At 42.2% G+C, this 18165-nt stretch overlaps 1 protein-coding gene across 2 annotated transcripts; it reads left to right on the forward strand.

Moving 5' to 3' along the window:
• Positions 1–11983: 11983 nt before the first annotated feature.
• On the forward strand, positions 11984–17430 carry LOC139560362 (uncharacterized). Of its 2 annotated transcripts, none has more exons than XM_071377070.1 (3): positions 11984–12119; positions 15321–15422; positions 15582–17430. In XM_071377070.1, exon 3 carries the CDS (start codon positions 15586–15588, stop codon positions 16531–16533), a length of 948 nt encoding a protein of 315 aa, XP_071233171.1. In that variant the 5' UTR covers positions 11984–12119; positions 15321–15422; positions 15582–15585; the 3' UTR covers positions 16534–17430. The 2 variants fall into 2 exon arrangements, with proteins under 2 accessions (XP_071233171.1, XP_071233163.1); XM_071377062.1 differs by having other exon boundaries at positions 11998–12151.
• The last annotated feature ends 735 nt before the right edge of the window (positions 17431–18165 follow it).

The following is an 18165-nucleotide window of genomic DNA, read 5'->3' on the forward strand; positions in this document are numbered from 1 at the left end:
ATTCTCAATCAGAGGAGATGAAAACCACCTGCCTCTAATTGAGAACCATATTAGGTACCCATTAACCAACATAGAAACAGAAAACATAGACTGCCCACCCAAACTCACGTCCTGACCAGCTAACACATACACAAACTAACAGAAAACAGGTCAGGAACGTGACACTAGCTTCTAGAACTCTCCTCTTACAAAAACTCACTGGGACTTTTGTCCATTCTACAGATCTCGCAGGGCAATACCCCCACTAGGGACCTATCCTAATATGGAACCTATCCTCCCCTGTATTGTCACTCTTGGATCTCGCAGAGGAAAACCTCCACTCCGGACCTAGCGAACGTAAACGGGATGTTAACCAGCCATTGATTCCCTAATACCTTCACTTGTGTGGTGGTGACCTCATCTCTTGCTGTTAGTTTGGCTCTACAGAGTTCTTCACTGGTGATAGGCTTAAGGCCACAAAGGTGCTCAGTGTTATCCCTGACGAATGATTTGCTAGGGCAAAGGTGGTGGACGTCTTTGGTTAGAGTACACATTAACAGGTTAGGGGTGAGATAGAAATCTGGATTGTGTTCCTGATAAGCTATAACTTGGGGTGTGGTGATTTTCACATGGGTGTTGTTGCACCAAAATCCTATGTTCAGAACCGTTTTCAACCTATAGATATTCTCCAGTTCAACAATCGGCAGCGTCAGTAAAAATCCCACTTCATTACGAATAACATTCATAACATCAACGTGTATTGGAATTGCAGACCCCAGCCTATAGGCCAGGTGTCACTGTAATGGCCTTATCGTGGTTGTGGTAGCTGAGGTTAATATGTTGTCCACCATTGAGAGGGGCACTAGATATGAGGGGATTCTATTCATTGCCAAGTGGTCCATAGAAGAGCTAACTTCACAGAGAAAATCCTCCAACAATAATCAAACCAATTGGACATGGGCATAGTCATGGTTCATGAACTCTACTAGTTTTTCTACCAGCAGGAGGGTTTTGTTCAGGAGAGTAGCATGTGTGTTTACAACCAGAAAAGTGTCCTGGAGAGACATGCTGCAACCTGAGTGCCTGTGATTTCATCTGTTGCTGGATAAATGACATCTCTTCAGGAATCTCCCTAATGTTTATTTTTACTGTGGCTAGGCTGACTGCGTTGACGGCAAAATGTGTTGGCGGTACACGTTCTCTGCATCTAGGCGGGCGTAGACCCTCTGCGTGTGTACCCTGCAGTTGGTTATAAGAAGTCCTGGATCATCGTGGAGATTCCCGTATGGGGTCCGCTCGTGAGTACATCTGCTGGGTTGGTTTTGACCAGGGTGCAGAGTGTCAGGATCATCCAAAGGAACGCCATCCTACAAAAACACATAATTAGAGATATTGTTAATTTCAGTCATTTTTTTTGTTCAAGAAAAACGTTTTCACAGAACTAATTTAGTTGATTTTCCTATTTCGAACAGCACAACGCAGGACAATATCAACAGTGACAACGAACGTATGTCTTGTAGCTGGGAAGAAAATAAAAGATGATTAGGTGCAACATACTGATCTCCTGGAAGGGATCAGCTGAGGGTACTTGAAAATTATTATAATATTTTTTTTATTTAGTACCTCGGATTTGCTAGGCTTCAATATTTGGGACTGACTGGCCCCCTTCTATTGCCATGGGGGGAGTGTACAACTTGATTTGGTTCCTTTGGACCTAGTTGAATGTGATGTTTTGTCGACCTTTGCTGATTCTGATTTGATAAGCCACAGGTGACAGCTTGAACACAATCTCGTGTGGTTCTGACCACGTCTTGTTCCACCTGTCGCAATGCTTCGCATGTCGCCTTGACCCCCATTTGGCCTCCGCATGGCTCATCGTGGGCATGAGCTATCATTATCCCCCTATGTGTTTTGGGAACCACCCATCTTTGTGTGGCATCGGTTCCCGAAACAAATACCAGTAGGTCATCTACAAGTGCGAGGTGTTGTTTAGTTGCGTACAGTGAACACAAGTCTGTGAGCCTGCCAAAGCCAGCTCGGTCACTGTGTGATCAGACAAGAAAGCCACCAAAGTGGCGAGGGTCTCATCTTGGTGTTGCATTGCTACCAGATCACCATTCTGGAATGAATGGGTTAGCGACACGTTATGTTAGCGCAAAGACGTTTCCCACGTTGCTACATGGCTACACGTGACCACAGACACCATGGGGTCACCAGCGATCAGTATGTCCCAAGCATCGAACACCCAAGGAGTGCCGTGAATTGCACTAGATTTCGCCATGCTATCGGCATGGTCGTTGCCAAGTTTGTCTCCACGACTTTCTTCCAATACACCTGTATGTCATGTTTGGTTACTAGGTCGTCACAAGCTAGAATGAGCTCTTTGTTCTTCACTTCTTTGCCCCTTGAAGTAGTCAAGTGCTTTTGTTTCCAAAATGGCAAGTGGCATAAGAAGGTGAGTCTGGCATAGTTTGAGTCAGTGCAGATTGCATGTTCTGACAAGTCGTGTTTCACCGCAATTTGCAGGGTGATAAGTACGCCAGCAACTTCTGCATACGGGCAGGTCTTGTTGCCTAGATGAAATTGAAGCGGTTTGCACAGATTGTCAATGTGCCATACCAATCCTACACCAGCTTGCAAGGGGTCTAGATGACAGTAAGAACAGCCACCAATGAATGCCATCGGCATGCCAAGGCATACGTTCACTTTGAAGTAGTGATGGTTCGAAGGCAATGGCGGAGCTACGTCACAAGGGGGCGGTTTAAAGTAAATGTCATCATCACCACAGCTTTGACACACCGCCAAAGCCCCACCCAAAGGCAGGTTTCTCCGCTTTTGCGTAGTTTACTTCCACATCATGGCTTTGCAGTGTCATTAGCCAAGCCACTATCCTGCTGTTGTGTACAGCTCCCTCTCTGAGACATTGGCACGTCAGAAAAGTCACTCGCCTGGTGATATGTTTCTATGATCACTTTTTGTCCACCGACGTAACTGGTAAAGTACTTGACTGGCCAGACTGTCGACAGCAGCGCTTTTTTGCAGTCCGAGTATTGATGTTCAGCAGGGTTGAGTGTTTTGCTGAGGCTTTGACAAATTGGCATGTTTGATGAACTGACAGGAGTATTTACATACACCAAAGAAGATGAGCACCTCATGAAGGTTAGTCAGAATTTTGATGTTGCTGACTGCCTGGATTCTGCTAGATTGTGGCAGGATGCCCTCAGCACCCACCAGAAGTCCAACATAGTTTACTTTGGTCCTGCACTACTGTCCTTTCATGATTGCCAATTTAGGCCCGGCTGCACCTAGTTGGGTAAGAATGTAATCCATCTCGTTGAGGTGGTGTGACCATGTCTACTCCTCATGAGAACGTTGTCAACATAGATTATCATCCCCCTGGTGGCTGCATCCGGCATTGCCTTGTGCAGGAAGATGTTGAAGTCTGCAGGGGAGTTTGCATACTTGAATGGTCAGCGATTGAATGTCAAGAGCTTGTTCGAGAAAGAGAAAGCCAACTTGTGTTGGTCACGAGGCTCGGCTTTCATTATCCAGAAACCATTCGCCACATCTATGGTGGAGAAGTATTTAGCATTTGCCACTTTTGGCAATTCTTGGTCGAGCTATATCATCGGCCAACGTGACAACGGAACCAACTTGTTGAGTTGCCTATAGTCAATGGTAAGACTCCATTTTCCTGTTGGTTTCAAAACAGGCCACACGGGCACACTGTACATACTGTTACATTCCCTTATTATCTGTTTCGCTAGTAGAGAGTCGTACCGCCGCGTACGCTGCAAGCAGAATTTTGTATTGTCTCACAAATGTAGGAGCTTCTCCGGGTGGCGTAGGAATATGCACCACATGAATACCCGTAACACCAGAATCTATCGAGTCTGTCGACCAGATATCCCGGTGTTTGTTAAACAAGTCCCACAGCTATTGTCATTCCGTGTCATTGACAAGTGCGTCTCCCTCCGTCATTAGCTGTAGTACCTGTAAATAGAAACCAGGATATGGTTCAGTGATATCGTACAGGTCTTTATCAGCTGGTGACGGCTTGTCAGTTGTGGGGGAATCACCAGCTGTTGCCTCATAAGTGTGCACTTCAGACGCAGAACAAGATCCGGTATCTTCCTCCGTGACAATGGAGTATGTCAACATGTTGTGGTCTGAGTCGACGTCCAGTCTGAACGTGGATGTGTCGTCAACTGGTAATACGGGAGTTATTGCGATTGCCTTTGACGGACAAGTAAAAAGCACGTCTCCATCACCACATGGGTCTAGGGAGGAAGGAAGTGGCCCAATCACAGGAGCCACCAATTCGAAATCATGGAATGAGTAATCGATCAGTGTTCCTAGCTGAGTGTGACATCCGTTTGGGTCAGATTCTGCACCAAGAGGTAAGTGGATCTAGCGTTTAGCTCCAACAGCGGGTTACCATTGATAGTTAGCCCCAAGTCAAATAGTCACGGAGAGGGTTGGGAAGAACGCAGCAGTGCCTTCCATTCGGTAGCTGGGCGCCAGGTTTAGTCTTACAGAAACCCATGTGGTTCTTGCCGGTATCACCACGGCGCACTCAGTTTCCACTTTGCAGCTTCAGGAATAGTCTGCCAGGACGCCATTCGCACAGGGTCAAAAGAAAAGGTGTGTTGAGCTAGCTGTGCCAAATACCACAGAATTTAGTTTATGGTATCGAGTTTAACACCCAATCTCACCAGAATATCCGCTCACACATAGACTGTATGTGGTATGTTCGCAACAACCAGTAGGTAGTGAGATACTTCCCTGGAGCCAATGCGGAGTGATAGCCCACACACCTCTAAAGCAAGTTAGTGTCGTCTGGGGAGTCATTCCCAGTGGGAATCTGAACGTTTTTGGAACAAGGGGTGGCAGTTAGCCGCTTTTGAAATGTTGGTGAACATTTCATAACTGATTGCTGATTTTTCCGACCAGGTTGCCAGTATGCATCCTCAACCATTGTGAGGTTTAGGCACACGCCGCCGATCAGTGGAGGGCGGTATGTGTCGGCAGGAGGTTCACCCAAACCACACAGGAAAACGTAATGTTCGGTCAACTTTAGAGTTAAACCTGTCACACTGTCATCTACCACTAATGGCGGAGTCATGACCAAGTTCACCAGGGGTTTCTCTGTTGATGTCGCCGTTCCTTCGTCGTTGTGTAATGTATTGCAGGTAGCCTCTGATGACGGCAGTGGTGTCAGTGGAGGTGACATGGTTATTTGTGACCATACTTAGTTGTTTTTCCAATCCATTAGTGGTACCAAACGGTCTGTTAACTCTACCACAATCAGTGTCTGCTCGGTGTCAATGCTAATTACATACACAGGGTGGAAAAGTGACAATCTCTGGAAGTTCAGTTTTAGTAGGAGACGCCTGGTGAGCGGTGAGGTAGTCTGAGTGAAACCACAAAGTTTAGTGTCGCATTGTTCACTTTTTAACCAACATTTTGCTGGGTCCACTGCCCTTTTGAGTTTGTCCAACAAAGTTTGAGATATGAGGGAAATTATCGAGCCTGAGTCAATCAGCGCATCACAGTTTAAGCAGTCCACTAAGATTGTTTTGAGGTATGGCCTGTTTGAGTTGTTTCCCCAACAAAGTGGAGCGGGTGTCCGCAACTGTGTGGTGTGTTATCTGTGTCAATTGTCAAGACAGACTGGCGTACTTTGTGATCAATTGGTCCTCTATCGGAGTTTGAGTGGAATTGGCTATTGCGATGTTGCTTATGTTGTGCATTGCAACATTTGTATCTGGGACTATAGTCAAAGCCTATGGGCTCGTTTCTTCTCTTAGCAGAGCTTCTAGAGAGCATCGGTCTATGCTTTGGTGGTCATTGAACCTTTTGTCACCCTTTGTGTGAGTTGGGTGCAGGAACATAGCGGCCAGGTCAAACGTTGCGGTACCTGTTTGGTTGGGGATGTTCTTTATAGGTATTTTTACCGCTGTGGTTATTGGTGTCATGGTTTTGTGGTAGATACAGTTAATTTGCATCATCACTCACCGCTCCTATCCCGATGCTGCACCCTCTAACTGGAGTGAGTGCTCCAGTTATTATATTGCTCCAGTTATTATATTGCTCCAGTTATTATATAACTGCTCCAGTTATTATATATATAATATTGAAAGCCAAGATGTCAGGGCTCTTAGAGAGGCTCATTTTCGATGCCTCAAAAGCTGTGCTGGCAAGCTCTCTAAGTTCTGAGATTGGCAAACCTACGTAGTTAATGAAGTCGGGATACATGTTTGACAGAAACATTTGTTTGAATGGTAGTAGCTCTTCCATTCCTGTTTCAGTGCCTAGGCCAAAGTAAGCTGAATGAAGCCTATGATAGTATGCTTGTGGGTGTTCGTTCTGTGCTTGATTGATAGTGTTAGCCAGTGAGCTGTCGTGTTTGCGGGTCGCAGAGCCACTGAATTCTATTTTCAAAGCCGTGGCAAGTTTCGCGTAGTCGTTTTGCACGTGTTGCTGTTGTAGACAGATGAACCTTGTCACGTGTCTATTCGACATTCGCTTCAACAGGTAAATCCGTAGCATTCAGGTAGCCGTCTAAGGCGTCCTCTGTGTCTGCTATGAACGTCTCAGTGTCGTTTGGCTTCCCTGGAACGGGGTCAAAGGTGCATAAGTTTTTGATGATTTTATCAAGACGTTCCGTGCCAAGTGGGGGGGATTGCTTCATCCTGTGGGGAAGGATGGGCCGAAAGGACAAGAGGAGAAGCCAAGCTTTGGTAGCGGGGAGGAACCATATTAGTCTGTGCCGAGTGGCTAAGAGGAATAGACTGAGGGACAACTGAGAGAGGTAAAGTCTGAAATATTCTGTCGTCTTCACTCCTTTGTGAAAGGAGTCACAAAGGACCGTGAGTATTTCTTTTAGACACGTGAGTGTCGCACTTGCTCCGTTAGGTCTCATACTTATCTGTCATGGTTTGCAGGGAGAGGTCTTGAGTGCGGAGCGAGAGTCAGTGATGAAATTTCCTCTGCTTGCTTAGAGATACATTTTTCCACCTTCCTCACCTGGGTTTTCTCATCATTCATTTGATCAGCGACTTCAATTAGTTCTGCTGTTTTTTCATCCAACTTGGTCATTGTGTTCATTAATCGTCTTTGGTCTGCAGTTTTTGGAATAGAACATTATTGCTTTGAGTGGTGTCATTCAAAACTGCTTGCAGGGTATCAAGTTGCGCACCCCTGTTTTTAGCTAGCTCGTCAGATTTATTTCGTTTTGCGTGGACTTCGTCAGATTTATTTTTGGCTAAATAGAAGACGATTTTGTACAAGAGTTTGTGTATGTTCGTCGTCATAAGATTTTGCCAGTTCTTTTAATTGTTCCGTTTTCAAACGCAGTTCCTCAGCTTGCAGTATCTTTTCCTTTTCACTTTTGTCATTTGTTTCTTGGTTTTCTCCACCTGTCCCTTCATCTCAATCGTTTCTTTCTCGTGCTTCTGCTGGGCACTGAGGTACTGGACCAATGTCCATCTCTGCTGGTGGACATAGTTCAGCGCTAAACTGGAGAGAACCTTTACAAGGCCTGTGCCTTATGGTCTGTTTTGGAGGGCGCAATTAATTTTTTCGCTTATGGCATTGTGATCTAACATTCTCAGCCCTTTAGCATAGTTTGGGATTGCTTCGCTGCAGAGGTCAGCGATCAGTATTTATTTTGGTGAGGGTTCACTTATTAGCGGGGGAATGGGGGGGCACGCCCTCTGATAGCTTGCTCATTATTATTATTATAATTATTTTGTTTTGTAATGTTTGGGTTTTGAGTTGTTGAAAGCTGCAAAAACGATTTTAAACAATTTATAGACGTTAATGAATCATCAATACTGGATCAGTAATGTGGGAGTTAGACTTCAATGAACTTGCAAAAGCAACTTTAATTGATTTAGCAATGTTAATGATTAATCATACCTGTATAGGTTATCTGGGAATTAAGCTTGAATTAACCTGAAATCGTTGCTGTATCTAGGTTAATATTGACAAGTATAAAATGTCTCATTGTTTGTAACGAATAAATTTGGTACTTATCTGAATGATCAACCTGGTAAAAACGTTTGTTTGGCAATTTAACTTCCTTGTTAAATCAAACGAGACAACGATATTCAATCAGTTGAGATTGGTTGGATATTGTAAAGTGTAACCAGTTGTTACAGATGTGAGAACATGTTTTGCCCTCACATTATGTTGCGACTTTACTTTCATTAATCTGAAGACTGTTATTTATCTAATTAACTAACTATGTGTAATTGTTACCCAATTCAATTAATAATGTAACAATTCTCATTATAATGTAACAAAAACTCATTATGATCTGGGGCACCACGAGAGCGCTTATTTAAAGAGTTACCATCTTCCGAATTAAACTCTAAAGGTCTTTACCGATCACATCTACAAACAGTCAACTTATTAATCATAACCTCATATCATATCATCATTCTGAACAGTTGTGACCTTGGATCTGCAAAAATCCAGGCCTTACTTATGATTCAGTACTACACAAATTGGTTTAGTTATTTATTTACTAGCTAAATAAATGGTAACACAGGATAAACATACACACTTAACACATTAGAAACAGGTCCCTAGCGGACTGACAACAATATGGCGGCTTGTTACAAAAGACATGGTGAGGGTGAAAGAGAGAGGGGGACAGAGGCCGTCATTGTAAATAAGAATTTGTTCTTAACTGAGTTGCCTAGTTAAATAAAGGTTAAATTTATTTTAAAAACAGAGACACTTAACGTTGGTACATTTAGAAACTACTCTTACTTATACTTTGCACACGAACCGCCGTACGCTTGGAGTAAGGAATCGTGAATGGATTTACGTGAATATCCTTTGTTTCTCTCTGTAGACAGGGTCTTCTAGGAAAGGGTGTTGGGCCTTTTCGCGACACGATTGTAAGGCTCTGATTGTTGAAAAGGGGTTCTGACCTGTCTTCTACTGTTGTTCTCCTCTACAGTCGTCCTGTATCCGGTGACTTGAACAGAACTACAGAGTTTATTCTACTTCCATTCGTTCTGGAAGATGCTTCTTTGAAGATAGGCTAGCCAGCCGTGTCAATGGTTCCCAGTGGAGTGATGAGAGTAGCGTAATATAATGGTTTAACAAGAGTAGTAGAATGGTCCCACTTATAATCGCTTTTCTAGATACTTTACTTAGGACAACTAATCAGCCGTACCAGTGATTGTCCGGGAGGTGACTTTATTGTCTCTACCTCGTGTTGAAATTCAGAGTTCAAACCACTTTAAACGTGAGCTACAGCTCTACGTCTCTCTGGTCTGATATGTTCATTCTTAACCCATCATTTTATACAGTTCGTTCAAAAGGGGCGGATCCGTCAGGCTGACACGCTCTCTGACCTCACTCAAGGGGGCGGTGACTACTTTCTGTGTACAGTTATAGAAACAATTTCCTCTTATAGTTTCTAAAACCAGATCCCTCTCTTAACAAAAACCTTTTAATAATTTTTCATATAGCATGCAGAGGATGGAAACTCCGTACATGTAGTATGTATACTTTCAAGTTACAGTATTTCCTTTATAACATTTTTATTGACATCACAAAATAACAACCAAAATGACATTAGTGTTATTTTATGTCACCTCTGACCATTCCTCACATTCTATGTTAGAAATATTGTTCCAGTAGTTGCTTTTGAACGTGTTAGAGTTTCGGTGGGAAAATCTTCTAAAAACAAATCACATTCCTTGGGTGAATTTGAAGAGGGATGTCTAAATGTTCGCGCCTTGATTTACTACAGGGCGTAAGGTGTTAACCCCCACCAGTTCCCTCCTACCCCCCCCCCCCCCCCCCTCTGCGGGTGAGAGGGGTCTGGTTGAAGTTATTTATTTCAAAGCTGATCTGACTTATTTGGATCCTCACAGGATGGTCATGACACTATGCAACCTCTTGCTAGCATAACAAATTACTAGCTAGACATTTTACGATTTCTGGTGTGTTTGTAAATTCAATCTGGAGTGCCAGAGTGCGCTCTGGGAGATCGTAAATCCAGAACGTTGTCAGATTGTTCGTTCGTAAATTCAGAGCATTTCACCACAATTGACCTCCGGGTCTAGGGCTTCCTTGAGTGGGCGCTTTCTCCTCAGGTTGTCCTTCCTCCCCTCTGCAGATGCAGTCCCAGCACCAATGCAGATCCCAGTTTCCAGCACCAGTCCCAGCACCAGACCACCAGACGAGGCACAGAGGAGAGACCAAAGATCACACCTTCACCCTAGAGCGAGCATGCCACAGGGAAGTACCACCATTGACCTCTGGGTCTAAGGCTCCCTTGTGATTCTGCTTGCTCCTCAGGTTGTCTTTCTTCACCTCCACAGATCCCGGCCCAACAACAGTTCCCAGCTCTTGGTTCCCAGTTCCTGTTCTCTCCCAGGCCTGTAGTCCCAGCACCAGACCCAGCACCAACCGCTGGTTTTCCAGCTTTGGTACCAGCACAATTTCCAACCCAGCCCCAACACCAACCCAGGTTTTCCCGGTCCCAGTCCCATCACCAGCACCAACCCTGGACAAAGCACCGACCAGCCACAACTGCCATCTTCATCCACCCCCCACCCCCAACACAGCGAAACATACACTCCACCAACCACTCCACCAGACCAACCATGACTGACTGACCGATTGATTGACAAATTGACGCTGATGATTATTACATTATTTGAACAAATGCATTTGGTTGTTTTTTTAGTTTTTTGGTAATTGTTTGTTGATTTTTGATTTGATTAACTTAAGTTGGATTGATCATTTATTGTTTTAATTGTTTATTATTTTTGAAGTTTAACTAAAGTTTATTTGAAATTTTAACATGTATTGAATTGGAATAGCCAAATAAATATTCCTTAAAATTAAACTATGCCAATACAATACATATAGCATAAGCCTTTACTTTGGTGGCCTAGTTTTACCCTAACGCAGTGGTATTAGAAAACTCCTGGCTTACAGGCCAAATCAGGGTTGAAAGTCACAATATGATGTTGCAAGTCAAAAGTGATGAGTAATTCCTATTGGAATCCAGCAAGAGTTAAGACGTTAAACAGTTGGAATTTTTTGTCACCCGCATCCTGCCTTCAGAATGACTGTCAGGGTTAGGAATGCTGAAAAGAAGACTACCGACACCAGTTAAACTGGAACAAACATTCATTCAGTTTTCTTTTGTCATTTTGTGACAGAGCTGAGGTCATTCAGAACATCATATGTTATGTGAGGTGTTTATAATGGATGCTATTAAGTATTTATTACCACTAGCCTGGGTTTTTCAATTATCTTTATTATTCTTTCATATTTGATGTAGTTATGTATAAACATGATGAGGTTATAACCCATTAATATATTAGCTTTTTCAATTATATAAAAATATTTATGCCTATATGTCAAAGCAAACATTGCCTGTTGATGTGGTGGAGCTCTTTTTCCCCACTCTCATTATTTATACCCCACTTAAATGTTGATTGGTTAACACATATTTTGTATCCTTGCTTTTATTAAGATAGGTTAAATGTGAAAAAGATGTCATCCAATCAGCTAAAAGAGTGCCGGTATGTTACTGATCTATTGCCTGGCAGCATCTTTTCACATTTTCATGATCTAGTTTCACTGAATTTCTTGTGCAGTTCCACATGAGCATGTTGACTCACCCAACATGTTGCGGCCATAAAAACACAAAGATAGCACCTTATTTTACAGTCCTGTTTCCACTGTTTTTACCTGTGGATACTTTCTGGTACTACTAAGAATGAATCACAATTGATAAACATCTGCTACTTATTTCAATAGATTTAATGAAAACAAGGTCCATTTTAACTTATTAAATATCTCAGTAAGAACCTGATAACTACATACTGTAAGGTGCTGTCTACTGAGACAGCTCACCATGATAAACAAGTTAGGACCGCCAAGAGACAGGTAAACAGCTACCTCTAGTGGCTGTTCAGTCTACATATTAAAATGATCTTCAGTTTTCAAGAAATGAAACTAGATTTCCTGTAAGTGGGATGTGGTTATGGGAATTAGGCTCAATAAATACAGCTACACACATACAATTTTCATCAAGGAGCTGCCATAAAGTAGTGGGGAGCCATCCACCGAAGTTAACCATTCTGAAACTCTACAAAGTAAGTTACTGGGCTCAATCTTCGGCTGAAACGTAAGTTTGCAATATGGTAATGTAAAAACTGCACACTCTAATGATGAGCGGCTTGACTCATAACCCGGTACCCACGGTTATATCAGTGGGGCGGGCGGGTTTATGGTCATGTTTTATTGTATGGATGAAGAAAAAACAATATTTTAAAAAAACGACAATGGTGAAATTCAAATCAATAAGAGAAAAGCTATGAAATAGAGAGTTGAAAATAAAGAGAAAACAGGCCAGAAAAGTAATGTTTGGGAAAGATTTGGTGAAGCAGTAAAATAGGATGATAGAAGTGCCAGCTATGTTATGTTTGATGATTGTGAGGAGCTACACAAATTCGACAGTCACACGATGGGGACTTTAAATAGGCCTATGGCACGTCAATGGAACTGCAGCCTACTGTTCAGATGGGTTAAATGGAAACTGAAATCTGGACACTGACTGTAGGTCTATAACCTCTCACATAGCCTTGAAGGTCCCGAACAGTCATTCAGATGTAAAACAACCTTTTGTGTGACTAAAATATCACCTATAATATTTTTGGGGAGTATAAATGCAAAGAAAAAGGGAAAAACCCAGCTAGCACAGTGGATCTGGGCCGATTCTGGCTGAGAGACGGGGTACTCGGCCGAGGTCATGTGGCCCGCCTTTGGCAGTATTACTTATGGCTAGGATGCGGGGATTAAGCTCGGGCCGATTCCGGTGTCAGTTATCTGGCCCAAATGTGTTACTTGAGGCTCGGGCCGATTGGGGCTACTCTCTGGCAGATGATTACACGGGCTGCTTTATATAATTAACATTCCATAATGATTTTTTTTCTCCATATTTTCCTCATTGTTTCTGTGATCAAAAAATACAATTAACATTTAAATTAAATTCTTTAAGAGTCCTGTGTAGTATTTTAGTATTTTGATACTTCGTGCCAGGCAATTAATAAGCATTCAAAACTTTGTGAATGGAACTTCCCGAGTGGTGCATCGCAGTGTAAACTGCGTTTCTACAGATGCTGGTTTGAGATCCGTGTCATTCCGGCCGCGAACAGGAGACCCGTGAGGCGACACACAATTGGCCCAGCGTCGTCCGAGTTAGGGGAGGGTTTGGCCGGCCAGGATTGTCCTTGTCCTATCACTTTTTGGATATTAGAGTTTTGGGCGGCAAAAGTTTCTGGGGACAAAGGACATTCCTTTAGCCAATACTGGATGGTAAAGAGAGCGTCTCCTTCTCCTTAAATATAAGACCGGGTGTGAGCTGTCTCTTCTGTGGATGAGAGAAGGTCTGGTTATTGTCAACCATTGCCAAGCTGATCTAAACCATTGGATCCTCACAGGACAGTCATGAGAGTAGTGAGTGTTGCAACTGAGGACAGACAATTTTTACGAGCTTCAGCACTCACCGGTCCCGTTTTGTGAGCTTGTGTGGCCTAACCCCTTCCCGGCAGAGGCGTTGTTGCTCCTAGACATTTCCACTTCACAATAAGAGCACTTACAGTTGACCAGGGCAGCTCTTGCAGAGCAGAAATTTTCCGAACTGACTTGTTGGAAAAGTGGCATCCTATGACCGTGCCAGGCTAAAAGTCACGGAGCGCTTCAGTAAGGCCATTCTACTGCCAATGTTTGTCTATCAAGAATGCATGGCTGTGTGCTCGTTTTATACACCTGCCAGCAACGTGTGTGGCTGTGTGCTCGTTTTATACACCTGCCAGCAACGTGTGTGGCTGAAATAGCCGAATCCACTCATTTAAAAGGGTGTCCACATACGTTTGTATATATAGTGTACATCCTCAATGACATCCGAAACTGAGATCCCACTGATTACGTCGCGGTTCTGGGGCTATTTTTCAATTCCAAGCTGCTTTCAGACAACAAGCTCTACTGGGCACCGTACTTACAAATATAGTTTGGATTTTATACATGTATTGTAGTTTCACCTGACTGGTATTTTAGCAGGTAGAGTATGGAACTATGGAACAATCAGGGATGTGAGTGTATGAGGTTGAATCCTTTTAAAGGCATTCTATTTTGAAAATGTATTTCATGTGAAACCACACTTTCTGCGCTATTGTTCAAATCATTTGTTTTATTTAGTATAGTATATGTGTCTATCTTAAGCATCCTAAATAATGCCAGAGATTCCATTTTGAAAAATAGTAAACTTGAAGGCAAAAAAGGGAAGCATGATGTAAGATGCAAATGACTCCAACGACTTATCGCTACGAAATAGAGTTTTGATGAAAACAATGGAGAAGAAAAAAAGTATATCTGATAATTCCACTAAAGCCCATTGTGAACAGATAATGAAGCCTTGTGTTATGAACCGTTTTTCAGCACAATTTGGGTGAACGCTCCAAAGCATTCAGAAATCCTCGGTTTCCCATCACTAATGATCACCATCCACATGAGCGTGCCACCCGCCCTCAGGCCATGGATGAGGCATGCAATGACATCAACGCAGACCAGTGTCAGGCTTGCAATGCTAAACGTTTTTTCCCCAGGTGCATGAACAATGAAGGCATGCTAGATGCAAACTAGTGCCTGCTAACTAGTTTCTTTCATTCATTTATTTTGTTTCATTTAATTTGTTACATTTGATTACTGTACACCTATGTTCTACATGTAATTATATCAGAAAAATGTAATACATTTGTTGCATCAATGATTGTGGAAGATGTCATCAATGATCACACCTTTGATCACACATGGGATAGAAATGATGGACATTTTGATGGGTAGTACAAGTGTATAGCCTAATGTGAAAACAGTGTAATGTACTGTAATTTACTGTACTGTAGCATATCACTTTCAGCACTTCAAAGGGCAATTTAGAAACAAGTATATTGCATTGTTTGCTATTGGATTAGCTGGTTGTTGAAACAACTAAATTGAGAAGATATCATTATGTTGTATTTTGGTGATTAAACCAATTTTTTCATATTTCACAGCAAAGTCATATTTTCGATCAATGGTTGTGTGGTGAAAGATGTGGCCAAACAAAATGAATGCACAAGGAAAGGTTTTGAATGTGTTACCAGTTTTGTATTCATAGTTTTGGAGATTCACCACATACTTGTGAAAATAGAACCAAAAGCGATTGATTAAAAATGACAAAGATAACTGTGCTGTTTGGATACTACATACTGTTGTTCAGATACTTTTATTGAATGTCTGATTTAACTACTGTACAGGTAATTCACTCATTGTGGAGTGAGAAGAGCTATCTACATCTACCAGGCAGCAAGTCTTCCATCGCCTCCACCAATCAGCTATCTTCAAACTTGAAAAAAAAGGTAGATCATGGTATCATGGTAGCAATGAAAATATAATTCAAGAGTGAGTGTGTGTGTGCATGTATGAGTGCGCATGTGTGTGTGAGAGAGGCCTTATTTGTAGCCTCAGAGAAGAGAGTACAGAATGTAATTTTTATAAATGTGTTATTTCTTTCTTAGGGAAATGGAGCGTACTAATCGAAGAAATAAAAGAGAGATTTTTTTCAGTGGAGAGCATAAGAATATCACCACACTGAAAAATGAGGCGATCCTCAATAGAAATGGGTACCTTCATAATCCCATTCCACAGTACCCAGAAGAACCCGAGTTTCACATATCCAAAGTGGCCCATGTCACCAATGAATCTAAAATCGATGAAATCTTGGATTCAAATGGATTTAGGGGCGGGGATAGGAGTCTCCTGTGGTGGAGCCTAGCCATCGAGCATGATGATATCAGAGCAGCAGAAGACCGTTACCTGGAGAAGATCTTCCCAGACAGAACACCAGAGCAGAGAGAGATGCAAAGAGAGATAGGTTCCTTCCTGAATCAGTTCACCACGTCACCTGCCTTTAAGCAGGAATCGCGTTATGGGAACTTCAGGTTCACTCTCAGTCTGTCTGATCTCCTGAAGATGTACAGAGAGCAGATATGTGGTGGAGAAAAGCCTGTCCTGAAAGTGTATGAAACCTCTGTCTACCAACAGGAGATAATGTACTCTGTGCTTGTTCACTCTCCAAGTGTGACGTTTAAGGAGTACCCATGTCTTGGTGATGGTAGTGATGACGCTGTCTGTGGTTACAGGGAAAACGATGTAGAGGGGGAAGGAAAAGGACACATTGTCTGGCGAGCACAAGCCATGTCAGCAACACAAAAAGTTGGGTTAACCATAAACGCCATGGACCAAATAGTAGAAACAGATGGTCATGTTTACAATACATGGTACATGTGGGACCATGTGACCCTGGCGCTCCACCTGCCAGAAGGCCTGCTCCTAAATGTTGATAGAGAGAATCTGATCAAAAACCTCACTGCTTGTGAGGCTGATAAACCGTTTCTTGGGGATCATCGCCTGTCCCTCTTAGATGCTCAGAAAAAAGTTCAGAGCTTAAACAACTCTGGAACTGATTAACAAAATCAGTCAGGCAGGTTACATTAGATGTTTAAGGATACTCAATTAACAAACCATTAACCATTTTCCTTTTTTTCTTTTTTGAACTCAAATTAACTATTTTAGGGGGGAAAGATTTGTCTCATTCAATATTTGTCTCATTCAATATTTGTCTCATTCATAATCAAATGTCAAGCAAATGCAATACAATTTAAAACGCTTATGCCATATTTGTAAAAGCACCAGATGTCAGGACTTAATATCACCCTATGTAGTGTGACAGTTTAAATAATTTAAGCATCTATGCAGTTCTTATGAAGAAATGATGAATGCCTTATAAAGCTTTTTTAACTTGTTATTTTTGTGGGGACAAAATGATGTTGTGTTATGTATTTTTAGGTTACTGTGTCATATTGGGGCCATTTATGGTCACTAATAGATTTAGTGTGATGGGACTGCAGTGGCAGTATTTACCACTCATTCCCACTTTCCTCTATACATTTTTGCATGATGTGTGTATATTACAGCTTTTTGTTTACACTCCTTGAGTCTCTGTATTGCTATATAACTATGAGTATCATGTAATATTTTCTCTAATCTAATTGAACACAAAAAGGATGTTTTAAATGAGAAGGGCAAGATATGAACTGTTCTATTACCTGTTGTTTGTGTGCAAATTTACACATCAAATCCACACTGTTTGCCTTCTTTGGGAATAAATTATGTAAACGTCATCACAATATTTTCCTGTCATATGTTTCCCTCTTCTGTGTGGAAAACTTTTATTACACCATTCTGTGACAAAAACAAACAGAAAACTTAATGTATCAGTAGAGCAGAGTTATCAACAGACTCCTACTCATACCGTCCCAGATGGAACCATTCCAAAAAAATAAACATGTAAGAACTTTATATCTGCTGTTAAATATCATTTGTATTTATTGAATAATCTTCATTGTTGTTCTGAAAAATCACTCCTAGTCAAGTTTTCCATTTTAGGGATTTCTGAGGCCTTAAAACATCCCCAGTCGCACATTAGTTCTCATGGTCAATTCTTAGTGCCCACTAGAGCTGTCTTGTAACACCCACTAGAGGGCAGCACAGACTCAGAAGTCTATTTGATACGGTGTATGAAAGATATTATCAAGAGCTGCACTGGTCTCTTTCATTTAGATCAGAGCAGTGTTGGCTATTCTTCTTGCACCGTCAAGTAATGACCCCTCGCTTAACACATTGCCTCCTCATCTACTGCTTGTATGAAACTCACAGAGCAATAAGACACCTATAAACAGACAGAAGGGGATTGATGGTGTGCCACTAGTGCATAGTACACAGGACACAGGCCTACATCAACAACCCACCACATCTACAACCTCCTGCTACCCTCAATCTGATCATATCCATCTTCAGACCCTTCCTCACCTCCCCCTCACATCCTCTCTACAGGTAAACTACTATTCTCTCTGAGATCTCCCCTGGCATATTAATAGCTGTTTCTCTCAGCATGTTCATAATGTGGGCGTTGTGAGAGGAGTGATTTAGTCAGACCAGGAGGGAACAGTAGTGGAGTGAAGGTGGCATGTTGTATGATATTAGCCCAGTTCCTTCACTAGTGAAACACTGATTGATGATGTGTAATGGGGTAATATAGTG

Source organism: Salvelinus alpinus, chromosome 2 (assembly GCF_045679555.1).
Source record: "Salvelinus alpinus chromosome 2, SLU_Salpinus.1, whole genome shotgun sequence".
In the NCBI taxonomy this organism is placed as follows: Eukaryota; Metazoa; Chordata; class Actinopteri; order Salmoniformes; family Salmonidae; genus Salvelinus; species Salvelinus alpinus.

Bases quoted from the DNA above. Each gene is read 5' to 3' on its own strand.
- LOC139560362 (XM_071377070.1), top strand. From the start codon at position 15,586: ATGGAGCGTACTAATCGAAGAAATAAAAGAGAGATTTTTTTCAGTGGA.